Source organism: Podarcis liolepis (genome assembly GCF_965112155.1).
Source record: "Podarcis liolepis genome assembly, chromosome: 1".
Classification (NCBI taxonomy): Eukaryota; Metazoa; Chordata; class Lepidosauria; order Squamata; family Lacertidae; genus Podarcis; species Podarcis liolepis.
In genome coordinates, this window is record NC_139554.1 from 5,628,573 (window position 1) to 5,656,540 (window position 27,968).

Below are 27,968 nucleotides of genomic sequence, written 5' to 3' on the forward strand. Positions count from 1 at the left end.
TGTTAGTTGTAAATCACTTTATAAATTAAATAACCCCTCTGGGAGAGGAACCCTGCCCCTTTTATGTACATACTTCTGCCAAACCCTAAAAAATATGCTGTGCAATATCCCTAGTATATGAGCTCAAATGCCTGCGCTAAACAGGCTTTCGAAAACTAGCACAACCGCATTGCCAAGTAGCCAGTTTGCGCACCACACTTCGTTTGCAACATGCCAGTAGTTCGATGCTGCCTATTGATCTGCATCACATGCGAGAGCCAACTTTAATGTTTCTAGGTCGAAACGTTTTCTGAGCAGGGTGGGAAACAAGGCAAACGGGGGATCAGTGAACGGGAGGCGGAGGAAGCAATGGAAAACAGCAATTTTAAGTAGGATTCCACACATTCAAACCCAGGTCGAGAATTCAACTTAGCCTTAACTAGGCTCTGGAGGGTAGGACTCGAACCAATAGTTTCAAGTTACAAGGAGATCCCGACTAAAGACCAGGAAGAGCTTTCTGGTGGTAAGAGCTGTTCGGCAGTCTGGGGTGGCAGACTCTGCGTCCTTGGAGGTTTTGTAGGCAGAAGTTGGATGGCCACCTGTCATGGATGATCTAGTTGAGATTCCTGCATCTTGGGGTTGGACTAGATGACCCTTGGGGTCCCTTCCAACTCTACAAGTCTATGATTTTATGGTTTCTTATCATAACAAAACAAAAACGAAAAAACCCCTCACACCTTTCAAACAATGGTTAAGGTTGCACTGGGAATGGATGGAAAGAAATTAATTTAAGGGAAAGAAAAGGTGGACAGGAGGAGACTGCAATCCGCCACATTACTCCTGATCTTAGAAACGGGGTTAATAATAATAATAATTTATACCCCCGCCCTCCCCAGCCAAGACCGGGCTGGCTAACACCAAATATAAAAATAATTGATTAGAATACAGCTTAAAAAAACAGAATTAAAATACAACATTAAAACATTAAAATGCAGTCTCATTTCAGTGGAACTCAATCAAAAACTTTTTTGGGGATAAAAACGTCAAGTCTTCACCCAGGCAAACTATCCAGACTGCTCCTACATGGGCCAGAAAAAAGCCAGGGAATCCACTTGGAAATGGCCATTGTAGCTCCGTGTTTCTGGTACTAAATGTGCTTGTGCGAAGCCCCCAACCTTGGTTTGCTGGGGACGCCTATTTTGCAAATTCCCTCAAGCGGAAGACCCACATGAGAGCCCCACTGACCCACCAATAATTTTGCAGAGGACTTTTGCATTCTGCAAATACAAGCTTATCCATCCTTTGTGTTGGCTTCACGTCATCAAATAAAGAACACACTCCTTCAGAGCATACAAGATTTATTTCAGTTATTTACAGCCTGCTTTTCAATTTGAGAATGAGAACTTCCATGGCACATTTTGTTTTCTCCCCATGGAAATTGCTCTTTATTATTTATTTGCATTTATACCATGCTCTTCCACCAGGGGAACTCAGGGCAGCTTTAGGCAATGCTTCCTCAATAAATCTTTTCCAAGTTTATAAATCGAAATACTGTTAAAAAGTGTAATTTTTGCAGACTCGGTTAATCTCTAGCAAAGAGGAATCCTAAACTACTACCATATTAAAAAGGGCACACTGTCAATAGAAAGGTTACTTTATTTACTCCGTTAGAAAAATTATAGTTTTCTTATGGGAATGTCGACTGTTTTCCCCGCCGTGCCCCAATTGTGTGTTTGTGTGTTGGTCTTTCTTAACACGGTTGATAATAGGTATGCAAAAACTAAAAATCCAAGGCTGGAATGAATATTCCAAATTGAACAAAGTTAGACGATTGTCATTTAGTCTAAAAGTAAAAAAAGAAGGAGGAAAGAAAGATGCTCAGCACAACACTTTAGAATAATGCCACTTACAAAAAGGACAATAAGGTCTCCTAAACGTTAAGAGAAAGGAAAATACCAGGCTTTGTTTTTATCACCAGTGTCAACTGCTCTCTTAAGTGTTTTAACAGCCCAGATGTATCATCAGCTACTGCACAAGCTCAAAAACTTGTAGGATTAGGCAGCCCAGAAGGGGCTCAAAGCCAACAGCAACTAAACTGCCTGATTATCTTGCCAAGCTGGGCAAGGTTCCAGGGAGGTGCAAAAGAAGGGCAGCCCATCCATTCTCCAAGGCAGGAGCAAGCAGTTTTATGGCCCGTGGGCTAAATCCAGGACGATTGAGTTTCCTGCTGCCCCAGGAAACAGAGGAGATTGCTGCCTGGCAACCCCCGACCCAGAGCCATCTACTCGTGGCCCTGCCCGGTTTTAAGCAACACTAGGCAAAAGAGTTTCCTGCCGTCTCAATCCAAAGGTGAAAAGCCAGTTTGCTCCCAAAAGTCAACAAGAGATTTCACATTTTAGTGTCACCAAGAGAGATCTATAGATGCCCTCTGCCATGCAGGAGAATGTTGTTCCAGAAATGGTGCGAAGCGCTTGCTGCGGAATGGAACAGAGATGGCAAACCTGTGGCCATGCAGGTGTCGCCGGGACTCGGCCCCAGCCAATGTGGCCAATGGGCAGGGGATGATGGGAATTGTAGTCAAGGAGTGGGGAACCTCCAGCCGGCAGGGTGACACTGGCTGATGAGCTCATTTTCCCCAAACAGTGCCCAATTCACCCATCCGATGACATAGCTGGTGATGTCAGCTGACGGGCAGGGCTTTCTCCTTTAAGCGAGCAAGAGCGAAAAAGGTTAAAGGAACCTGTACAATGCAGATTCTTTCCCTCCTACCCACCCATTGCTTGCTTCAAAGGGAAGCACTTTAAGCTAGTCCCCAAACGCAGACACGGTAGCGGGGACAGCCTTAAAGCAGGCGCTGTTTTGCGTTCAGCAACACCTGCCCCCAGGTAGAGAGCTGGATCAGCTGGGAGGGAGATGAGCCCAGTAAGTGGCCTGAGAATGGTTGCTCATCCCAGAGCTTAAGAAGAGCAGGTCAAGGCTGTACAGAACAGACAGGGAAAATCCACCGGCAGGCCAGGCCTGTGTTCTCTGTTGCCAACCCCTCCCGCAGGCAGGGCGATTAAAAGTTCAAACACCGAGTCCTGCACCCAGGCAATTCAAGTTGTGCGCCGAGAAAGGTGGGCTGCTGTGACCTGCGCACAACTGACTCAACCCTAGGAGGAAAGGGAGGAAATGTGCAGGGCACCAAAACCCTGCCTCTCCCTCGCTGTTCTCAAAGAGGCAAGCCATAACTGCCCCACATGCTTCTGACATGATCGCCTTTGCAGCTGCAAGGAGCTAGGGGCATTCCTTCCCCAACGTGGTGCCCTCCAAGTGCTGTTGGGGCTGCCACTTCCATCATCCCTGACCGCCGAGCTAGCCGGTTTTAGGCTTAAGGGGAGCAAATAGGCCGAAACAATTGGAGAGCACCAAGGTGGGATTGAGACTAGCTTGAAAGAGGAACAGGTCAGGAATTCTGCAAGCGGAATTTTGAATGTGTGCTACCTGCAGAATCACAGCATGTATTACACAGTCCTGCCCGTGGGTCACAGAGCCCAGAACAGAGCTGTGCTGGACATTCAAAATACTAAGGAGCAGGGTTTGTTTTCGTGGATCTTTTTGGGTTTTCACCAGCCAAAGCACCCCGCTTTAAATCGTGGCAATAGCAGCCGCAGAATCTGCCCCTCCAGATGAAATTGATCAGACACCGTGTGCCCTCATCTTTTAGGCAGAGTCGGCCTGTGTATCAAGTCTAGTGTTTAAAAACTGGCAGCATAAGATTCTCTTACAATCAATGGAGAGATAAAGAAATGTAAAAAAGAAAAGAAAGGCACACAGAGAAGTGCTTGTATAAAAAAGACAAGAGAACAGTTAATAAAAACTGTGTATAAAGACTTAAGGAATGGATGTTCACCAGAGTGTTACTGAGCCCTTACGGATTTTTTGATTATTATTTTTAAGAAATCTACTTCCCTTTGGACTAGTAAAAGAAGAAAGAGGGACTATCTACTACACACAGAGAGAAGAAAAATAGACGGGTCAAACTTTTGACCCGAAATGGAAATATGCTGATGCAAGATCAACTGAGAATATCGTTGGAATTTTAAAGAGGAAAGGAAGCAGTCCATTCTGAAAAACTGAAGAAGCGAGGGTGTGATTAATACTTCAGAAAAATTGCATTTGAGATTGGTTCTAAACCCTTTTATGTCTAGAAGATTCAAGTCACTTAAGAAAATGCTGTTTTCACATACAAGCCATTAAGTGTCCAGTTTCTGTCCAACAAGGATGCCTCTGCAGCTCAGGCGAAGGGGGAAGAAAAGGCTAAACATTTGACTGGCAACATCCTGCAAACAGAGCCCACGGACACAAGCAAGAGCGATACAGAGGGTCCCATTCATCTTAAGCGGGGCTTAAGGGAAACTGTGCCACATTACCTGTCACAGTTACGAGTTCCAGATTAAGCCATATAGAAATATTAGTCACAAGAGGGAGGGGAGGTGGAATCGTCCCTGCAGGAGAGCTGTTCCCTTTTAAAACAGTTAATAAAGAGAGGGAAGGGAAAACGACCCCTTGGGCAAAGTTTGGTTACGCAGGAACTGCCGCATCTCCCCACGCTTGTATAAACTTTGCACGCACAAAAATATATATGTACATACATACACACACTGCAGGAAACGACTATAAATACAGTGCATCCTTTGTGGGTCTAAAAAGGAGGAGTCGGAGGAGGAGGAGTCGCCGTGTCTTGTTCCAGTTCACGCCAGGCTGGAATGCTTAAAGAGTCTTTCAATGGAAGAAGCCAAGTTTCTCATGCAGCCACTCCTCAGTGAGGTCTTCTGTATTCCTGATTTCAAATACCTTTAGTAAAAAAAAAAAGGGGGGGGGGAGAAAAGTATTCTGTTAGCAACTATGGTCTCAGCTGATACAACAACAACAATAATAATAATTTATTTATACCCCGTCCATCTGGCTGGGTTTCCCCAGCCACTCTGGGCGGCTTCCAAAAGAATATTAAAATACTGTGATACATCAAACATTAAAAGCTTCCCTAAACAGGGCTGCCTTCAGATGTCTTCTAAAAGTCTGGTAGTTGTTGTTCTCTTTGACATCTGCTGGGAGGGCGTTCCACAGGGCGGGTGCCACTACCGAGAAGGCCCTCTGCCTGGTTCCCTGTAACTTGGCTTCTTGCAGTGAGGGAACCACCAGAAAGGTTAGGGTTAGGGTCAGCACCAACACTTTGAATTGTGCTCGGAAACGCTTTTCTGCTTGTGTGGTGGCACCTCGGTAAAACCACGTCTTACTGTTTGTAGCAGAGTTTTCCCCGGAGGCAGAGGACAAGAACAGGAGTCATACTCAAATTCACAGTCAAGAGCTTCAACTGCTTGACTGGTTGCACAGGCATTTCTGTTACAGTGGTACCTCGGGTTAAGTACTTAATTCGTTCCGGAGGTCTGTACTTAACCTGAAACTGTTCTTAACCTGAAGCACCACTTTAGCTAATGGGGCCTCCTGCTGCCGCCGCACCGCCGGAGCACAATTTCTGTTCTCATCCTGAAGCAAAATTTCTTAACCTGAAGCACTATTTCTGGGTTAGTGGAGTCTGTAACCTGAAGCGTATGTAACCTGAAGCGTATGTAACCCGAGGTACCACTGTACTATTATATACAGGCTATTTATATTCCCTCTTTATCTCTCCAGCACGGTATAATCTGGAGTCCAGTACAGTGGTGCCTCGCAAGACGAAAAGAATCCGTTCTGTGATTCTCTTCGTCTAGCGGTTTTTTCGTCTTGCGAAGCAAGCCCATTGACGGATTAGCGGATTAGCGCTATTAGTGGCTTTTAGCGGCTTATCGGATCAGCTGATAAGCGGCTTAGCGGCTTAGAAAAAGGGGGGGAAGGGAAAAAAACCCGCAGGAACTCGCAAGACATTGTCGTCTTGCGAAGCAAGCCCATAGGAGATTCGTCTTGCGAAGCACCTCCAAAACGGAAAACTCTTTCGTCTAGCGAGTTTTCCGTCTTGCGAGGCATTCGTCTTGCGGGGCACCACTGTAATTAACAATCCTGACACAGCAAAACTCATAGTATCAGCAGCACACATTGTCTTACTTCCAACCTTGTTGTCAGCATGCGTGCTGAGTGAGTGAGTGTGTGTGTGTGTGTGCTTTCCTCGTGCGGAAATTGCAGCCTGCAACTTCCTCCCTTTATTTGCACCTCCAGCTGACACCAATCAAGCCTAGAGTTGCACTCCTACACACTAAAGAAAAAAATCTGGAACCCTCTTTAAAGCTTCCAGGAACTTTTATCTGTGTCTTAAATAATGTTTTCCAAACAGAGAAACCTTTGCAGAAGTAGAACGCTTTGGTAAGCTGTCAGCATGCGACGACACAACCCAGGAACAGATTTGACTGGCCTGCTAAACCGGGTGAGGGAAGCCAATGGGTCTCAAACCCTTGGTGACTTGGGACTCCGGAGGATTGAGCGGATGAGACCAAGAGTGGGTTGAACGGTCAAGAAGGCAATTCCTGCACATGCTGCAGCGGGAAGTGAGGGACAGGTGGGGTTCATTAACCTGGGAAAGCAGCCCATGTAAGAGAAGGAAAAACTGATCCTAAACCTGGCTTCCCTTCAAGACAATAAAAAGGCTCAGGAGTAAATCTGGAGTAGAGTGCCTCCTCCTGGCAACTCCTGCCAGTGTGGTGTAGTGGTTAAGAGCGGTAGTCTTGTAATCTGGGGAACCGGGTTCGCTTCCTCACTCCTCCACATGCAGCTGCTGGGTGACCTTGGGCTAGTCACACTTCTCTGAAGTCTCTCAGCCCCACTCACCTCACAGAGTGTTTGTTGTGGGGGAGGAAGGGAAAGGAGATTGTTAGCCGCTTTGAGGCTCCTTTGGGTAGTGATAAAGCGGGATATCAAATCCAAACTCCTCCTCCTCTTCTTCTTCGTGTCTTGTTTATGTAGTGACCGCTCTCCACATTAAATGGGGGGCACCCTTTGCATGCGCAGCCCCCTGGACCCTATGCAGCACCATTAGCACAGGCTTGGCTTTGCTTTCCCCAGGTGGAATACCTGGAGGTCTCCGCCTACCTCAGCCAGTTACCCAATCCCGCCATGGGAGGCGTTGCCAAGGTGATCAGGCCAGGTAGGGGGAGGGACTACCTGGCCACACAATAGGGGAGGATCTTACCTGGGAATCATCAGTTGGCTCCCACCCTACCCACCCTCAGTTAAGACTTCTTTTGCAGGTTAACCTTTTCTCCACAGGTACACAGGGGCTGCTATGTCAAGGTAGCTGTCAAAGGGCTGGAAAGGAATCCCTATGCATTGGCAGGTTTGCCTTTCCCATAGCAAAACGTCACAACTTGACAGACAAACATCACAGCTGGTAAAATGTGGTTTTGACTATGCTACCACTCAGTGGATTTGTAACTGGCTGACTGACCGAACCCAAAGGGTGCTCATCAACGGTTCCTCTTCATCCTGGAGAAGAGTGACTAGTGGGGTGCCACAGGGTTCTGTCTTGGGCCCGGTCTTATTCAACATCTTTATCAACGACTTGGATGATGGACTCAAGGGCATCCTGATCAAATTTGCAGATGACACCAAACTGGGAGGGGTGGCTAACACCCCAGAGGACAGGATCACACTTCAAAACGACCTTGACAGATTAGAGAACTGGGCCAAAACAAACAAGATGAATTTTAACAGGGAGAAATGTAAAGTATTGCACCTGGGCAAAAAAAATGAGAGGCACAAATACAAGATGGGTGACACCTGGCTTGAGAGCAGTACATGTGAAAAGGATCTAGGAGTCTTGGTTGACCACAAACTTGACATGAGCCAACAGTGTGACGCGGCAGCTAAAAAAGCCAATGCAATTCTGGGCTGCATCAATAGGAGTATAGCATCTAGATCAAGGGAAGTAATAGTGCCACTGTATTCTGCTCTGGTCAGACCTCACCTGGAGTACTGTGTCCAGTTCTGGGCACCACAATTCAAGGAGGACACTGACAAACTGGAACGTGTCCAGAGGAGGGCAACCAAAATGGTCAAAGGCCTGGAAACGATGCCTTATGAGGAACGGCTAAGGGAGCTGGGCATGTTTAGCCTGGAGAAGAGGAGGTTAAGGGGTGATATGGTAGCCATGTTCAAATATATAAAAGGATGTCACATAGAGGAGGGAGAAAGGTTGTTTTCTGCTGCTCCAGAGAAGCGGACACGGAGCAATGGAGCCAAACTACAAGAAAGAAGATTCCACCTAAACATTCGGAAGAACTTCCTGACAGTAAGAGCTGTTTGACAGTGGAATTTGCTGCCCAGGAGTGTGGTGGAGTCTCCTACTTTGGAGGTCTTTAAGCAGAGGCTTGACAACCATATGTCAGGAGTGCTCTGATGGTGTTTCCTGCTTGGCAGGGGGTTGGACTCGATGGCCCTTGTGGTCTCTTCCAACTCTAGGATTCTATGAACTTTGGCGGTATCAGGCCTTGGGCAGAATCCTTTAGTTTATCTTCCCTAAACTCCTTTGGGTAGTGATAAAGCAGGATATCAAATCCAAACTCTTCTTCTCCTCTTTATCTGGTCAGCCCAGGACCTCCATACACCCTGCCCAGGCTTGTGCCCCAAGATGTCACTTCGGCAGGTTCGACTTCACCCTCGGAGGCACACTCCATTGTCTCCGAGACAGAGGGAGGCCAATGACAAACACTGAGCACATCCCTGATACGTAATCCAGAGACGTCTGCTGTTGGGCAGTGTGGTTTGGAGGATACAGCCTCCCAGGCCAACTTGGACCCTGTGGGTGGGTCAAAACTGGCCCGCTGGCCTGAGAGTCACCCACCCCTGATCTGCAGGATCTCTCAGAGGGGCAGAAAAAGAGGAGCTGCAGCTGCTGCCCTGCCCTAGAAATTGCAAATTGCCTGAGGAACAGGGGAGCAGAAGAGGGGTGCATTAGCCACTGCGGTGTTATTTAATGCTTCCTCTGAATGCAGGCAGAGATGTCAGCTCAGACCGCTATTGATTCATGCATCGATGTAAAACGGAAAGATGGGGGGGAGCGAAGCTCCATCACACAGTACAGATTAGTTACTGCACTCAAAACCACAGTAGGGCGATTATGGAAAACATGGTGGGGTGGAAGGAAGAGTCTCCTCAGGGGAGCGATGGAAGGGCCAGGCAGGAGAACACAACCCTGCTCAGGAAATGCCAGCTAGGAAGTGCTGCTGCTTGCTCAGAGGATTAAGGGCACAGTAGGAAGCTAGTTAAATCAGAGAGCCAATCAGAAGGTTGGCGGTTTGAATCCCCGCAATGGGGTGAGCTCCTGTTGCTCGGTCCCTGCTCCTGCCAACCTAGCAGTTGGAAAGCACAAAAGTGCAAGTAGATAAATAGGTACCGCTCCGGTGGGAAGGTAAACGGCGTTTCCGTGCGCTGCTCTGGTTCGCCAGAAGCGGCTTAGTCATGCTGGCCACATGACCCGGAAGCTGTACGCCGGCTCCCTCGGCCAGTAAAGCGAGATGAGCGCCGCAACCCCAGAGTCGGTCACAACTGGACCTAATGGTCAGGGGTCCCTTTACCTTCACCTAGGAAGCTGAAGGGTACAGTCAGCTGAAAGTCTAGGTTTGCCCTGCCCTAGATGCCTGGGGCAGAGGGGAGCTGTGGTCCAAACCATGTGGATGGCACCAGGTTAGAGAAGGCTGGTCTAATTCTTGTCTCCCTTGGAAGCTGGAGCACACAGCTAGAAATCCAGTTCCCCACAGCAGATTTGCTCTGCAAGACTGTGAGCCAGACAGCTTGCGCTGGTCCCTGTCCACCCTGAATAGGCGTGAAGGCAGGCGAGAGCAGGCGCCCCTCTGTTGCCCGCCTTCCCAACCCATCTGAAACTTACAAGGGTTATCCAGAGGTGAAAGGATGCCATCGGCCAGGGCTGTCCGTGTGCATGCCTGGGTGTCCCCATCCCTCAAACCACAAAGCACACCTGTGAATTCATGCGCATGTAGCTGAGTGACCAGCCCTTATGAAACTGGAAATGGAAAACCAACTTCTTAATTTTTTCCCTCTCTTTCTTCTCCTTCCACTTTCTCTTTTAATTCCTTTTCTATTCCTCCCTCCCTCCTCTCTTTCTTTCTCTCTAGTTCCCCCATCCCTCTTCTCCATCTCTTTTTTGCCTCTGGATCAATGTTTTCTTTTGGACCACACACAAAAAAGGAGATATTTGACAATAATCTTTGTATTTTTCTTTATAAACTCCAATAACTTTTTTTTTTTTTTAAGGAAGTGGAAGCCCAGTGAAGTCTGAAGCTAGCCACAGGATGCCTTTCCCTCCACATGCCAGAGGATCTCTTGCACAAAAAGAGACAGTGACTCAGTGCCAGTTCTCTGCCTCTCTGCACAACTAGCAGAGCAGAGTAATTTTGTCTAATTTATAGGGGCAGATCTGTATACTGCGCACAGAATTTTATGGGCACCACATTACAGTGGTACCTCGGGTTACGAATGCTTCAACTTACTTTTTTTGGGTTACGAACGATTGTAACCCAGAAGTAAGTTGTCCAAACTCTCTGAGGCCTCGCCGCTGCCTGGAGGGTTAGGGTTAGGGTTAAACCTGGACATCGGCGGGGCCTACGGAGCTCTCTGAGGCCTCTGCGAATGCCGGGAGCCAAGCCCCGACATCCACGGGGCCTACAGAGGCTCTGCGACTGGGCTCCAGCCGCAGGAGCTCTCCGAGGCCTCCATGAATGCCGGGAGCCAAGCCGATTGTGATTGTGGAAGAGGACCCTGAGCCCCCTCCAAACAGTGAGTTTGGAAACAATTTTTTTTCATCTAAAATACTGTCTTATTTATTTTATAGTACAGTACATTGATTATTGCCTTCATTTTATGGATCAATGGTCTCGTGAAACAGTAAAATTCGTGTTAAATTGCTGTTTTAGGGGGTGTTTTTTCATCGTCTGGAACGGATCAATCCACTTTCCATTACTTTCAATGGGAAAGTCCGCTTCAGGTTAAGAACGCTTCCGGTTAAGTACAGACTTCCGGAACCAATCAAGTACTTAACCTGAGGTACCACTGTACACACATGCCCTGATAATAGATTTAAAACTGACAGAAGAGTTTAGGCAATGGGGAAAGCATCAAGTTAGCATGACGAATCAGACCATTGGTCCATCTAGCTCTGTGCTGGTTACACCAACCGGCAGCAGCTCTCCGGAGTCGGGAATCTACCCAAGGACCCCTCTGCACGCAAGGCAGATGCTCTAGAACACATACATAATTTCATTTGCACGCCACCTTTCCACAGTTCAGACCATGCTCAATGCATGAAACATGAAAAAAACCACGTCACTGTAACATAACAAAAGTAGTCGTGAACAATAAATCAATCATTTAAAGTATGCAACCAAAAGGAGCAATTTGTGTGTATATATATCACAACAGGATTGAAAATGATACAAAACAACAACAGCACCCGCACCCAAGAAAGAATCCAAAACAACACCCCAGCTCAAGATTCTGCCCAGCAGCCTCAACTTTTGCAGCTGGAGTCAGTCCAAGGTCCTGCCTTCCAGGCCAGGTGAGAAAAGGCCTGCAAGCAGGAAGCAGATCTTCCAGGACTCATAGCTAAGATAGACTTCAGCAGCCTCAGCTTTTGCAGTTGGAGTCAGCCAGCAGCCTCCCCCCCCATTAAGCCACAACCCTTCCCCCCAATGCAGTAAGTTAGTACCCGGCAAATTCTGGGCGCCTTCCACTCTTACCTTTGTGAGTTCCGCCGTCTGTACGAGCTTATTTTTGCTGCCGGCGTACATCATCTGTTGCTCAGGCTTGCACCCTGCAATTATCGGGAGGAAATCGGGATCAGGAGCCAAGCAAGACCAGAATTAAGGCAGTCTTGTTCAGGAGGAACGGGGCAGGGGTACAGATGGAATAGGCCAGCCGTTTTATTGCCTGCCTGCTGCTTCTCCCCACTCGCTACTGGCTCCTTGCTCTGCTAAAGCCTTTGCCAACCTGTCAGATGCTCTGGACTGCAACTCCCATTGGGCCGATGGGAACTGTAGTTCTGGAGGGCACCTGGTTGGCAAAAGCTGCTCTACTAGAGTCTCGTCCCTTGCAAGTCGCCCCTTTCCATTTATTAATTGATTGCATTTCATAGAATCATAGAATCATAGAGTTGGAATAGACCACAAGGGTTATCGAGTCCAACCCCCTGCCAAGCAGGAAACACCATCAGAGCACTCCTGACATATGGTTGTCAAGCCTCTGCTTAAAGACCTCCAAAGTAGGAGACTCCACCACACTCCTGGGCAGCAAATTCCACTGTCAAACAGCTCTTACTGTCAGGAAGTTCTTCCTAATGTTTAGGTGGAATCTTCTTTCTTGTAGTTTGGATCCATTGCTCCGTGTCCGCTTCTCTGGAGCAGCAGAAAACAACCTTTCTCCCTCCTCTATGTGACATCCTTTTATATATTTGAACATGGCTATCATATCACCCCTTAACCTCCTCTTCTCCAGGCTAAACATGCCCAGCTCCCTTAGCCGTTCCTCATAAGGCATCGTTTCCAGGCCTTTGACCATTTTGGTTGCCCTCCTCTGGACACGTTCCAGTTTGTCAGTGTCCTTCTTGAATTGTGGTGCCCAGAACTGGACACAGTACTCCAGGTGAGGTCTGACCAGAGCAGAATACAGTGGCACTATTACTTCCCTTGATCTAGATGCTAGACTCCTAGTGATGCAGCCCAGAATTGCATTTATATCCCACCATTTCCTCTAAGGAGCTCAAGGTGGTGTACGCTGTCCCCCCCCCCCAATTTAATCCCCACGACGACACTGTGAGGTAGGCTGGGCTGAGAGAAGGCAACGACTGGCCTAAGGTCACACCCAATGAGCTTCGTGGCCCAGTAGGGATTTGAAACCAGGTCCTAGCTTGACACTCTTAAGCGTTGTACCTTATGGGCTCCGAAATCTAAGCCTGGCTTTGTCGGCCTGGCTCCCTCCAGAGGGTGTTGGACTACAACTCCCATCAGCCCCTGCCAGTGCACGATGGGAGTTGTAGTCCAACAACAATTTCTGGAGGGGGCCAACGAAGGCGAGTGTCAACACTTAAAATTGAGAGCATGGGGGTCCCGAAAAGGGCAATTCACAAGCTTCACCAACACCACCTCGCCCCCATGTGGGCTGTTCTTAGGGCTATCCTAAGACGTGTTTGTGTCCCGTCCGATCAAAACATGGCTCCCAGCGGAACTTGCTGTCCTTATGGCAATCAGCCGTTTCCATCTTGAAGCCCAGCAGGCGGCTGTGTTTTGCTTCGCAGAACTGTAGAGAGCTGGAAGGGCCCTCAAAAGGTCATCAAGCCCAACCCCCTGCAGAGCAGGAATTTGTACGGGAGAAACTGCCCCCATCATCCATCCAGCCGGAGCTTGACTTACCGACGGGGCTGGAGAAGATGAAGCAGAGCGGGTAAGAGACTCTCCCGTCATCGTGCTGGTACTTGTAGCTGTAGACGATGAACGTTTTCTCAGAGTTAAGGAAAATGGAAGCAGGAGGGGTGGGCAAGAGAGGATCTTGAAACCTGCCCGTTGCAACGTGCTCAGTGTATCTGAGTTTTTAAGCAGAGTTTACAGGTGAGGAGGGCAGTTCATACCTGGGGCTGCTACGTTCGGATCAATGAAACGCTAAAATGGACTAAAGGCAGCCATGATTGTACCAGACAGCTGGAAGCACTTCCCAGGGACTCTTGTTTGGTCTGAGCAGCGCCTCCCCACCCCCACCCCACTCCGCTTTCCACCGCGAGGTCCCATCCGCACTATGCATTTAAAGCAGAATCATCCCACTTTAAAACAGTCACATCTTCACCCTAAGGAACGCTGGGAAATACAGTTTTGTTTGTTAGATTCTTTACAGAAAAATAAGAAGTACAAAATTTTAAGTGCACCAGGTAAACGAAAATGTGAAAATAAAACAAAGTAACACCCGTGTAAAAAACAAAAAAACTATAAACATTATATGATTGTTACGGTAGTTAACCTAAAACTTAACCTAATAAAGGTAAAGGGACCCCTGACCATTAGGTCCAGTCGTGGCCGACTCTGGGGTTGCGCCGCTCATCTCGCTTTATAGGCCGAGGGAGCCGGCGTACAGCTTCCGGGTCATGTGGCCAGCATGACTAAGCCGCTTCTGGTGAACCAGAGCAGCGCATGGAAACGCCGTTTACCTTCCCGCTGGAGCGGTACCTATTTATCTACTTGCACTGGTGTGCTTTCGAACTGCTAGGTTGGCAGGAGCAGGGACCGAGCAACGGGAGCGCACCCCGTTGCGGGGATTCGAACCACCGACCTTCTGATCGGCAAGTCCCAGGCTCTGTGGTTTAACCCAGTGTCACCTGCATCCCCCCCAAAAAAACAAATAAATAAAACAAAAAAACACCCGTTTAAGAAACAAAAAACAAAAAATTATTAACATTACATGATGGTTATGGTAGTTAACCTAAACTTAACCTACTACAGTGCTCATAAAAATGAATTCCAAATATTGTTAAATTTGCCCATGGCGAGTCTACATTTGTAAACGGCTTTTTCATGTGTTTCAGGTTTGTACATATATTCTATCCACTCATTGAAGAGAGCTGCATTTAAATCTTTCCAGTTCATCAATATCTGTCTTTTTGCCTTGGTAAGGGTGTGGACACTCCATTCATATTTTCCCTTTCCTAGGTTCAATGTCCTGCTTATCCATTGAGGCTCCAGCTCTTACCTAGCTTATAATGGGCACTCTACAGACAGCTTCTCACCCCTAGTGGGCAAGAACTGTAAAAAGGGGCCTTGTACCAAGCCAGAACATTGGCCCACCTATCTTAAAATTGTCTACGCCAGTGGCTCCCAAAATATTTGCACCATGGACCACTTGAAAATCGCCGAGGTTCTTGGCAGACCACTTAACTGCTTTTCTGCCTAGTGTAGCAATTGTAATACACCATAGGGACATGGGTGGCGCTGTGGTCTAAACCACTGAACCTCTTGGTCTTGCCGATCAGAAGGTCGGCAGTTCGAATCCCCGCGACAGGGTGAGCTCCTTTTGCTCGGTCCCTACTCCTGCCAACCTAGCAGTCCGAAAGCACACCAGTGCTAGTAGATAAATAGGTACCGCTGCAGCGGGAAGGTAAACGGTGTTTCCGTGCACTCTGGTTTCTGTCATGGTGTCCCGTTGTGCCAGAAGCAGTTTAGTCCTGCTGGCCACATGACCTGGAAAGCTGTCTGTGGACAAACGCCGGCTCCCTTGGATGAAAGTGATATGAGTGCCACAATCCCATAGATGCTTTTGACTGGACTTAACCAACCAAGGGTCCTTTAGCTTTACCTAATGCGCCATGCTAGACGCTGTAGGGTTTTTAATTGCACTTTTACAGACATGCTGCAGACCACCTGAACGAAGCTCGTGGGGCCCCAGTAGTCCATGGAGCACAGTCTACACTATCTGGCAGTAACTCTCCAAGGTTTCAGGCAGGGGCTGTTCCCATGTGGGGATTGAACCTGGAATCGCCACCACTGACCCATTGATTTGTACACCTGTTTGGTGGCCCAACCCACGTGTCCAGGCAGAGCCGAGTGTGCTAGCTTGAGGCTTTTGCAAGCACCAATATGCAGACCAGAAATGGGTTCTTCTAAAGCAAAATATTGCCGCCGCCAAAAAAAGGATATCGAGGTTGCCTCTCGGGCAGCTCGTCTTTTAGCTCATCTGGAGAAATGCCCTGGTAGAATTAAAAATAAAACAAGAGACGGGGTTGTGCACACAGGAATCCCACAGATATATCCAACAGCTGTATAAAATGGTATACATAACAGTAACTAAGTTATCTAAGCTACACTGGCTCCCAGTACGTTTCTGAGCACAGTTCAAAGTGTCGGTGCTGACCTTTAAAGTCCTAAATGGCCTCAAAGGTCCAGTATACCTGAAGGAGCATCTCCACCCCCATTGTTCTGCCCAAACACTGAGGTCCAGTGCCAAGGGCCTTCTGGTGGTTCCCTCACTGTGAGAAGAGAGGTTACAGGGAACCAGGCAGAGGGCCTTCTCGGTAGTGGCGCCTGCCTTGTGGAACGCCCTCCCACCAGATGTCAAAGAGAATAACAACTACCAAACTTTTAGAATACATCTGAAGGCAGCCCTGTTTAGGGAAGCTTTTAATGTTTGATGTATTATTGTATTTTAATATTTGGTTGGAAGCTGCCCAGAGTGGTTGGGGAAGCCCAGCCAGATGGGCGGGGTATAAATAATTTATATATTAATTATTATTATTATTATTATTATTATTATTATTATTATTATTATTATCTGAAGCATGTTCCCTTAAAGAGCCCTTGACCATTTTATTCTGTGAACCACCCTGATATCTTATGATGAAGGCTAGTATATAAATCATCACCACCACCACCAGGTGCTGTTCAGATATCAGCTCCACCCAGCAGGGACGAATCATACTGTGGCTGATGGGAGTTGTAGTCAAAAACATCTGAACAGCACCACCTTGGCAAAAGCTAGGAAATAAAGCCCACTAAACTCAGTGGGGTTTGTTTCTGAACAGACATGCCAAGCGCGACGTTGCTACTTCTGCCAAGACCACCCAGGCGTGGTTTCAGAGCATCCTGCAGGAACCAACTGTGATGGCCTGGGAAACCGATTCAGAGGATGAACCGGAGGAATCCCAGCCTGCACAGGAGTCCCCGCCTCCAGGGCCGGCTGAACTGGGGCAGGGCCTTGATTCTGAAGCGCCTGCACCTGTGCCGGATCCTCAGGAGCAGGCACCAGGTGAATCCACTCTGGCTCCGGAGGTGCTGGAGGACTCAGTGCCTACAGGTGAGTCTCCCCCTGGGCCCAGTAACCCTTCAGCCTCTCCTGAACTGCAGAGGCTCAGGGCAGAGAGGCGAAGGGAACTGGTTTCTCCCGGGAGGAGTGCTCGCCTTAAGGCCAGGAGAGGCGGGTCTCCTGGGGGCCGGGGCCGCCTCTGGCCTCAGAGAAGATAAAGGCCAGTCAGCCCGGTCCCAGGTTGCGGGAGCAACGTTGTTGTTGAGTACCTGTTCCTGCCCGGACCCAGACCTGACCCTCCAGTGTTCCTGTCCCCGCCCGGCTTCCTGCTTCGGACCTCACCTCGCTCCTTGTGAACTGTTTCCAGCCCAGTGACCCAGGACCGGACTTTGACTACGCCAACGGTAACCTTCCCTCCGGGACCAGCACACCAACATTGTAAAGGGCAGAGCTGGTGTGGCGTGGAATACAGACAAAGAAACGATTTTCCAAATGGCGCAACGGTTCACTTTCAAAATCCAGCAATAAGAAAATCTTTGCTGTGAGAAGTTGCAGCCCCAGCTTGGAAGCAGTTTGTAGCTGGAGGCGAAGACACAAAATCCACACCATATAAATAGACCATCCACAAACCTCATGTTCTTCATCCAGAACCACCAGCTGCTTATCCTTGTCGATCTTCACTATAATAAAAGGGAGAAAGAAATTGAAATGAACCCACTGAAATTAATGATCACGACTCAGCTAGGACCACTGATGTCAATGGTTCTACTGCTTCTTTTTTTACAGGGCTGCTCGCCCTGCCCTTACTCTCTGGCTGCAGCCAATTAACAGTAAAAATCTCCAAATGGGTCCAAACTCCAATGTTTAAAATCTCTGGTAGAGGACAAAGATCCAGAGATCACGTTAAAGGTGGCCAAATTCTGTGCGATTGCCATAAAACTTAGGGAACAAGCTGTGATACCACCACGATTAAGGTTTTAAATGACAACTTCAGGTTATATTTTAGTGAGTAAGATGTAATTTATATATTTTAATTGCTGCTGCATCTGTACTGTCCCTGTTATACCGCACTGCAAATTTAAATGCATCCCTATTGTGTTTCGTGACTTCCCTGATTTTGTATGTGAGCTGGAACTGGTCTGTGCCCAAAATAATAAATTAATTCAATTAACAGTAGCACAATTAACGGGCCAATGTTCGGAGCAACTCTCAGCTGACCCACCAAGAGGATTCTGGACACTGTTCCAAGGGCTGAATGCTAGACGTTGGCAGGACCAGAGGCAAAAGGAGGAGGAGGAACGACAGGTACGTATGTTTTCCTTTGTGCAAGAGGATATTTCCTACACCTATTTATGTTCCGCACCCAGTATGTTTCCGAGCACAATTCAAAGTGTTGGTGCTGACCTTTAAAGCCCTAAACGGCCTCGGTCCAGTATATCTGAAGGAGCGTCTCCACCTCCATCGGTCTACCCGGACACTGAGGTCCAGCGCCGAGGGCCTTCTGCCAGTTCCCTCACTGTGAGAAGCCAAGTTACAGGGAACCAGGCACAGGGCCTTCTCAGTAGTGGCACCCTCCCTGTGGAACGCCCTCCCACCAGATGTCAAAGAGAACAACAACTACCAGACTTTTAGAAGACATCTGAAGGCAGCCCTGTTTAGGGAAGCTTTTAATGTTTGATGTATTACAGTATTTTAATTTTTTTTGGAAGCCGCCCAGAGTGGCTGGGGAAGCCCAGCCAGATGGGTGGGGTATAAATTAATTAATTTATTATTATTATTATTATTATTATTATTATTATTTGGAAACCCTTCTCTGTCCTCCATGTAGACAAGCAGGGGAAATTGTCAAAGTTCAAGGGCAAATCCCAGCCAGGCAAAAACACTCAAGGAGGGTGCAAAGCAAGGCTGACGAGGGGTGAGGCCCAGGGAAGAGTTCCAAGGGCCAGAGAGAGAGGTCTAGAGGGCTGAATGTGGCCCCTGAGTCTAAGGTTTCCCATCCCTGCTGTTGAGCATCACCCTCTGCCACAAAGACACTCAGAAAAGGAGTGTCTTTGTGGCAGAGGGTGATTACAGGGTAACACTGACTCCTCACTGGCGACCCACCTGCACGCACTGTGTGCTATTAGCAACATGGGTTGCTATTAACAACATGCTTTAAAAAAAAAAAAAAAGCTTTTATTAAGACCTTGCTCTGTTGTTTTACCACAAGGGAAGGTTTCTCACCATCCTGGAAGAAAGGTGGCAAGTGGGGTGTCACAGGTTCTGTCCTGAGCCCGTTGTGGTTCAACGTCTTTATAAATGACTTGGACGGAGGAAAAGAGGGGATGCTCATCAAATTTGCAGATGACACCAAACCGGGAGGGGGAGCTAATGCCGCAGAAGATAGAATCAGGATTCAATACGTAGCTGTCAACGTTTCCCCTTTTTTTAAGGGGAATTCCCTTATTCTGAATAGAATTCCTCACAAGAAAAGGGAAAATGGTGACAGCTATGATTCAATATGATTCCCTTTCAGGGAAGTTTTTAATATTTAATGCTGTACTGTTTTTAACACTTGATTGGGAGCCGCCCAGAGTGGCTGGGCAAACTCAGCCAGATGGGCGGGGTATAAATAAATTATTATTATTATTATTATTATTATTATTATTATTATTATTATTATTACTGTCAGGGAACTGCCATCGGAGGGACAGGAGGTGGAAGGGCTCACAGAGGTTGGGAGAGACTCAGTAGCTGAAGAGGGAACCAGCAGGGGGAGAGAAGGAGCTCCGAGGGAAAGTGAGCGGGAGGGATGGCTTAGACACACTTCCAGCGAAGGTAGTGGGGAGGTTTCAGGACCTCCTATAGGGACACCCACTCCGCGCCAGAAACTGTCGCGTCGTGAGTCCAGGAGACGCGTTTCCGTCAAGGAGCTTTTATGTTGGAAGAGATTCCGGAAGCAACCACTGTCGGAATCTGCCAGCGACTGACGGAGCCATGCTTAAGGGGCTCCGTTACACACAGAGGTTTGCGGACTTTGTCAAACTCTGAGGGACTAGGATTTTACGCACAAGTAGCTCATCATTCCATCACAATTACCTTAACAGATTGGAGAACTGAGCCCAAGGTTACAAAATGAATTTCAATAGTGACAAATACAAGGTTCTGCACTTAGGCAGGAAGAACCAGGTGCATAAATTTAAGATGAGGGACACCTCAGCAGGGACAGGGCCTTCTCAGCCACAGCCCCCCCAAGTTACAGAACTTGCTTTTTTTCCAGGATGATATTCTTGCTGTTTGGAACCAGACGAAAACTGTGCTTTTAGATGTGTTTTTGCCTGGTGGCTGTTAAGCAATTTTTCTTTTCTTTTCTTTTCTGCTAGCTAGCTTGTAACTTGTGTTTTATTATGGTGGGCTATAAATAGTTCATCCACCTGCACACACACATAAATACTGCCCAACGTCACCAAACCACCCATAGCAAATGCCACGACGGCAGTTTCTTGTAGTTAAGAGACGTCTGCTCAACCAGGGCAGGGAAGGAGAATCAGGAGAAAGAAGAAACATTTGGAAAAGAACATAAGCCGCGATAAATCCACTTATCTTTGTAGCCATGAGGGCAGTAATCTCTTTCGATCTCTTCTTTTTAAAGGGATCCTCAGGATGATAAAAGAGGCTCCACGGAGGAGCCACTGAAGCCGACAAGGTCAGCTCTGGACAGACAGACCCAAAGCTTAATTACGGTGTTGACATAATTTGGGACAACTTGGAGAAGCTGCCTCCAAGACCCTGCTGGCCATTTAATACCCTACTGCTTTGCTACACCAGGAATGGGGAACCCCAGGGCCAGAGGCAACCCTCAGGCCTCCCTCTAAGCCACACCCCCTCTCCTCAAGCCCCTCCCCCTGTCCCCAAACCTATTTGACTGGCTTGTGTCCTCCAACCAAGAATACCTTTTGCTTGCATGGAATGAGGCTTATATACAGTCATACCGCAGGTTAAATATGCTTCAGGTTGAGCATTTTCAGGTTGCGTGCTGCGGCAACCCGGAAGTAACAGAACGGGTTACTTCCGGGTTTTGCCGCTCGCACATGCGCAGATGCTCAAAATAACGTCGTGTGCATGTGCAGAAGAAGTGAATCACACCCGCACACAGGAGCGTTCCGCTCAGGATGCAAACAGGGTTCCGGAACGCATCCCGTTCGCATCCAGAGGTACCACTGTATACACAATGTGTGTTTGTGTGCAGACAAAATGTGAGAGAGCCCCCTTATCTTTGAACGGCTGGAATCTGGCCGACTGAACAAAGGCAATCGAATTGGCCATTGCTCCACCCACTTCTGCCTCTAGCCCGCCCACTACTGGCTCATCTCTCCCCCCCCTTTCCCACCTCAATACTTCTCACCGCCAGCATTCGAAATTAGGCAGGCGCCGGGCTCATTTTGCACCTGGCTATCGGCCACTTGTGACCAAGTGAAGATGACCGGGCGCCAATATAGTGCTTGATCTCTCCACCATCTCAAAGCACCTGCCTGGGGATCACTGGATCTTGGCTGTTTTCACACACTAATACCACGTCCTGTAGAATTTTGTATTTTATCTGCACAACCAGAATGAATTTCAGGGAGCAATTTTGAGCTGCCTGGCCCCAAAATGGCAACTAGGCATTCCGCTTTGGCTATCGTAACCTCGGTTTAAGGAGCCATTTACCGCCTAGCTTATATATATGAGTTTCTAACACTGATCACTACCTTCCAACAACATTTCTCCCGCTATACAAAGTTGGGACTGAGTGCCTGCATCCTGCCTCTTGCCACTCAGCGGACTCACAAATCCACAAGGAGAGCTCTGCTGGATCAGGCCAATGGCCTCCTCTAGTCCATCACCCTGTTCTTACAGTGGCCTGCGGGAAACTAGCAAGCAGAATTCAAGCACAAGAGTTCTCTCCCATCCGGTGGTTTCAACCAACTGGTAACCTGTGGCAGACACAAAGGTTGCCACTCAACCAGCTCTCCAAATTGCCTAGGACAGAGGGTTTTTTGTTCGTTTTTTTGCTGACATCCAAATGCAAAAGTTCTTTCAACTGTGCTCTCAGAAAGCAAAGGGCAAGGAGGCCTCTGGCCAAATGCAGAGTCCGCAATGCCCTCTGCTCTTACTCAGCAGATCCTTCCCCGCCCCAACCCAGCGCAAGGCCTTGAAACCCTGGTGGGCAGACGTCTTACTGATAATCGCAGCATTGTTCGTCTCTTTGCGGAAACGGAATTTTCTCAGCTTCTCCACAAGGTCTTCGGCCACGTCACAAACCACGAGGGATTCACTCTGCGGGGGGGGGGGGGCAGGGAAGGAGAGACAAGGAGGGAGGTGAATAAGACATTCTTATTAAGACATTTAAGTCAGCCACAGCTCTCTGATCCCCAGCTGTTGGAAGGTCTGGCGCAAAGCCCCAGAAACTAATAAGAGGAAACAAGTAACTACAGTGGTACCTCGGGTTACAGACGCTTCAGGTTACAGACTCCGCTAACCCAGAAATAGTACCTCGGCTTAAGAACTTTGCTTCAGGATGAGAACAGAAACCGTGCGGCAGCAGCGGGAGGCCCCATTAGCTAAACTGGTACCTCAGGTTAAGAACAGCTTCAGGTTAAGAACGGACCTCCAGAACGAATTAAGTTCTTAACCCGAGGCACCACTGTATTCTGAAATGCTTTGTGCTCTGTGATCCTGCAGTGAGAACAGAGGAAGCAGCCTTGCACAAAGTCCAACCATTGGTCTATCTGCTCAGTACAGTCATACCTCATGTTACGTTTGCTTCAGGTTGCGCGTTTTCAGGTTGCGTCCCACAGCGACCCGGAAGTAACGGAACGGGTTACTTCCAGGTTTCGCAGGTCTCGCAGACACACAAAATGACGTCACGCACATGCGAAGAAGCGGCAATCCGCAGGCGCGGGTTGCTTTCTTTTCAGGTTGCGAAACGGCCTCCAGAACGGATCCCGTTTGCAACCAGAGGTACCACTGTATTGCCAACGCCAGCCTTCCCCAACGTGGGACCGGGGGCTGATGGGAGTTGTAGCCCCAGTATGAGGAAGGTTACTGCAGACCAGGAATAGGGAACCTGTGCCCCCTCTAGATATTGCCAGGCTGGCTGCAGCTCCCTTTTCCCTTAACCATTGGTCATGCTGGCAGGTGGGAGTTGGGAGTCCAGGCACACCTCCCTATTCCTGCTGCAAGCGGAGAACTTGAGGAAAAGGACTTTTCTGCTCATGCCACTGGGAAAGTCCAGAAATAGAGGTGATCTGGCTGGCCACTGATGGTGGATGAGATAAGCCAGGTATAGGGAACATTTGGCTCTCCAGGTGTTGCTGAAGCACAACTCACAAGGTTTCTACAAGGATAAAATGAGAAGGGGAGAATTGTGTATGCCTCCATGGAAGAAAGTTGGGATATAAAAATAAGCAAATAAAGGGACAAGATGAAGTTATCCCCCCGCCAGGACTTAGACCACACCAGAGAGTTTCTGGATATACATCACTGCCTCAATGTTCATCTTACACTATACAGATAAGACAAAAGAAAACCTATCCTGCAAATTCCTTTGCTCTCTGCAGTGAAATGCATCTCAGATAGTCAGTGGCGTAGCGTGGGTTGTCAGCACCCGGGGCAAGGCAAGTAATTTACGCCCCCTAACCCGTGGATTTGCGCCCCCTAACCCTAACCCCCAGATGTTGCGCCCGGTGCTGCCGGCCCCCCCTGCACCCCCCACGCTACGCCACTGCAGATAGTCATTTCCAGCATGGAAAGGCCAAGCTGATGCAAGTGGAAGGACCGCAAAGAGCAGAAACAGGAGAGAAAAGGCAAATCGTTGCCGCAAAAGACGTCCTTCGTTATTCCAGCCTGAGCTTCTCTGCTCAGACAAGTAGCTTTGTGAAAATGTACTCCTGGCGGTTACACTCACAAATAAATGCAGCTCAGCGATTGTGTCAGGCGGAGGCACAGCCCAGTTCCCTGAATAGGCTGCTTCCAGGTACTTGCACCACCCAGAAATCATTTGCTCATCATAGGAGGCCCTGAGCCAGCAAGGCACCCGTAAGCACCAGAACAGCTTACTGCAGCCCTGTTGCCAAGGAAAAGAGAAGGAAAAGCATTTGCGAGTCTCTAGCTTGCATCTCCCTGCCGTGTGGGGATTTGGAATGACTTCTGTGCAAGGATTTAAACCTGTTTAAATGCCAGAGGGTTTTTTGGGGTGGGGAGCAGATGGACTCCACTTCTGCCGCTGCTGTTTCAATTGTAAGCTGCTTGGGGCAGGGACCATCTCATTGTTTCTTTTGCTGGAACTAAAAATAGTTTTTATTCAGAATCTAGTAGAGGAGCTTCAGCTCCTGTGCAAACCCACAAAGTACCTAATTCCTGGGGTGGGGAGGAGGCAGAAATCTTGACAGTAAAACTGGATTAGGTTTTGCAAGACAGACATGCCCTACTTTTCTCTTCTTCTTTTTTTACTCACAGCCAGACTTAAGGCTAAGAGCTCTCACAAACAAAGAGCTCAAGGCCTCTAAAGTCTAACCGAAGCCTGTTGAAAGAGGCTTTCAGCACACAAGCCAATTTCCTTGAGAACTAGCCTTTTGAGCATCGCAAGGAGTTAAGAATTTAAGAGAGGTTGGGCAGGGCGAGCGAAAAACTTACAAAGGGGATGTGGCCATGGCTCAGCTGGCAGAGAATCTGCTTTGCACACAGAAAGCTCCAGCTTCACTCCCCAGAACATGCAGGTGTAGCTGGGAGAGACCCCTGCCTGAAACCCTGGAGAGCAGCTGCCAGTCAGTGTAGGCAGTGCTGACACACTGGCCTGACACAGGAGAAAGCAGATTCCTTTGCTTCCAAAGTGCCAAGACCAAGACCCAAGGCCATCTAACCGAACTGCCCTCCCTGCACAAGCACCAGCCCCCTCCCACCAGCTGACACTGATTGCTTCCAAAGAATGGTTATTATTATTATTATTATTATTATTATTATTATTATTAATGTGCATACTGGCCTTCTTCGTCCATAGATCTCAGGGCAGTTCACGCCATAAAAATACAGTGGTACCTCAGGTTACATACACTTCAGGTTGCAAACCCTTCAGGTTACATACACTTCAGGTTACACACTCCACTAAACCAGAAATAGTGCTTCAGGTTAAGAACTTTGCTTCAAGATAAGAACAGAAATCACGCTCCGGCAGCACAGTGGCAGCAGGAGGCCCCATTAGCTAAAGTGGTGCTTCAGGTTAAGAACAGTTTGAGGTTAAGTATGGACCTCCGGAATGAATTTACAAAATAAAAACAAAAAATTCATAATAAGAACAGTAACAAAGACGTGATGATGGTTGGAGGGTGAACAGAGAGTTAGACATAAGCAGCAGTGGTGGGTGGGCAGAAAAGGAACAAGAGGATGTTTATACTGGTGTGAACTTCCCCAAGAGACTAGAGGCAGATAGCAGATTCAGCCCTTTCTGGGCTCCATGAGTGGGTTTTGGGAAAGAGGGGAGAGAAGGCAGTCGTGGGTGGGGTGGGCACCCTTACCTCAATGATTTCCCAAAGCAAAAGCATCCCATTTTGGAAAAGTGCAACTGTTCTACTTTAGCTTTCTCCAAGAGAACAATTAGATGGACAGAAGGAGCCAAAAGGGAACTTAAGATGTATGCATACACAACCTTTTACACCAGATTAGCCAAACACAACAGCCAGCCCGGTTCCAATTTACCATTAACGGAAGCAGATTAGAATGACTAGGCAAGGGTGTGCCTTGGAAGAGATACCAAGTAAAAATTCCATCCTCTCACAGCTCTTTATATTTTTTTTTCCAGGGTGGCTAAAGTGCATAATGACACACAGGCAAAAATCACAATTGGTGTTGATGTTGATCCAGATCGTACTTAAAATGAAGGAGTCCCATTGACCGCAAGAGAACTAGCTTCCAAGTATCAATAAAATAATAAATAATAATAATAATAATAATAATAATAATAATAATAATAATTTACTATTTATACCCCACCCATCTGGCTGGGCTTCCACAGCCACTCCGGGTGGTTTCCAGCAGAATATTAAAATACAATGATTCATCAAATATTAAAAGCTTCTCTAAACAGGGCTGCCTTCAGATGTCTTCTAAAAGTCCGATAGTTGTTTATTTCTTTGACATCTGGTGGGAGGGCATTCCACAGGGCGGGCGCCACTACCGAGAAGGCCCTCTGCTTGGTTCCCTGTAATTGGGAGCCAATATAGGTCTTTTGGGACCAGTGTTATGTGGTCTCGGTGGCCGCTCCCAGTCACCAGTCTAGCTGCCGCATTTTGGATTAGTTGTAGTTTCCGTGTCACCTTCAAAGGTAGCCCCACATAGAGTGCATTGCAGTAGTCCAAGCGGGAGATAACCAGAGCATGCACCACTCTGGCGAGACAGTCTGCGGGCAGGGAGGGTCTCATCCTGCGTACCAGATGGAGCAGGTAGACAGCTACCCTGGACACAGAATTGCACTGTGCCTCCATGGACAACTGTGAGTCCATTAGTGGGAACAGGGTTGAAGTATTCTGGGACAATGCAGATTACATGCTCCACTTTAGGAATAAACATTTACAGTGTAACTTCGGGTTAAATTCTTAATTCGTTCCTGAGATCTGTTCTTAACCTGAAACTGTTCTTAACCTGAAGAACCACTTTAGCTAATGGGGCCTCCCGCTGCTGCTGCTGCCACGCCACCGGAGCACGATTTCTGTTCTCATCCTGAAGCAAAGTTCTTAACCCGAGGTACTATTTCTGGGTTAGCGGAGTCTGTAACCTGAAGCGTCTGTAACCCGAGGTACCACTGTATTAAGGGGAAAGAGTCCTAGCATCAACCCCTCCCATCACAAGGACAAGGACCCAGGCTGCGATCCTGGACAGACCTATGTGGGAGTGAGTTCAGTAGGGCTTTCTTCCAAGTAGGCACACACAGGACTGCACTTTCCACATCGCAGAATGTGGATTTATCCCCGGGGGAGCATTTTTCAGCCACTCATCTCCACACCCTCTCCAGTCAGGCTTGCAGTGAGTGAGGAGGGGAAATTTAATCCACATTCCTGGTGTGAGTACAGACATAAAGTATACTCATCCTGGATTAGGGAGTACAGGAAAACACACTTGCACATGGCACTTAAGTGTGGCAAAGAGAAACAAGCCCAGATCACTCTTTGGAATGCACCCCTGATCCTGCCATTTCCAGAGGGAGAGTGGGTCGGGGTGGGGCAGTAAAAATAAGACAAAAAAGAGGGTGCGGGGCAGGGAGGCAGCCTCGCCAGCGCCTTTTCCAAGCACAGTCCCACTAAATGCAAAGTGGGTAAAATAATAATAAGAAATTTTATTTATACCCCGCCCTCCCCAGCCAAGGCCAGGCTCAGGGCGGCTAATAAGTAATAATAAAAACAAGCTGAATGAATACAACTTAAAAACAAGATTAAAATACAACATTAAAACATTAAAATCTGGCCCTTTCCTTGCAACGAAGCATCACAGTTTTGGGGGTTTTTTTTCCTTTGAGGGACAGGAGTCTTCTCTAGCCTTCCCAGAGGTCTGGGGAAATGTATTGTTTTAAGTTTTAACTTGGTGTGTTTGTTTTATTTATTAAATTTGCACACCGCCCTTCCTCCAAAGATCTCAGGGCAGTTCGCAGCATAAAAAACACAAAATAAAGATAATGAGAACAAAAACAAAACAAACCTGTAACAACAACCCCCCCCCCCAAGATACTCACAGTTACATAGGCGGTTTAAACAAATACCAAACCATCCCTGCAGCGGGAGGCCATCGCCACAACTATTTTTTTGTGTGTCAAAAGTCATATTTATTGCTCAAAATGTCATATCTTCCTCTCCCTCCCCCCCCCCCACCGACGACGGAGACCCCCAGCAGGGACATGGGAGGGGTTTTTAGACACCCCACCTCGGACTCTAAGGGCACACACCTTCCCGGGAATGTGGAAGCGGCGAAGGAGGCAGCCGGGGCCTCCCCTCGCCGCCCCAGCGATCCCCCCGCACTCACCATCTTGCTCCCGCAACAGCCTTCCCCTCAAGTCCCTTCAGCAGCGCGGCCCCTTTAAGAGCCCCCGGGTGCCCTCCCCGGATCCCTTTCAATCCGGCCTCAGAACCGCTCAGCGCGCATGTCCGTCCCGGCCGCCGAGCCAATCCGAGGCGCAGCTGGGCAGGGTTCGGAGGCGTCGCCTGAGCTACGGCGAGCGGAAA

At 48.2% G+C, this 27,968-nt stretch overlaps 1 protein-coding gene across 1 annotated transcript; it reads right to left on the reverse strand.

Moving 5' to 3' along the window:
• Positions 1–1,320: 1,320 nt before the first annotated feature.
• On the reverse strand, positions 1,321–27,968 carry GMFB (glia maturation factor beta). The gene is made up of 7 exons (XM_083516310.1): positions 27,769–27,968; positions 21,942–22,038; positions 17,371–17,420; positions 15,639–15,688; positions 13,371–13,453; positions 11,703–11,776; positions 1,321–4,815 (listed from the first exon to the last, which is right to left on the reverse strand). Exons 1-7 carry the CDS (start codon positions 27,769–27,771, stop codon positions 4,744–4,746), a joined length of 429 nt encoding a protein of 142 aa, XP_083372436.1. The 5' UTR covers positions 27,772–27,968; the 3' UTR covers positions 1,321–4,743.

Coding starts and splice junctions, on each gene's coding strand:
- GMFB (XM_083516310.1), bottom strand. Junction 15,689..17,370: donor TTCTGGATGAAGAACATGAG/GTTTGTGGATGG, acceptor TAATTCTACCAG/GGCATTTCTCCAGATGAGCT. Junction 13,454..15,638: donor CTGCCCGAGAGGCAACCTCG/ATATCCTTTTTT, acceptor CTCTGAGAAAAC/GTTCATCGTCTACAGCTACA.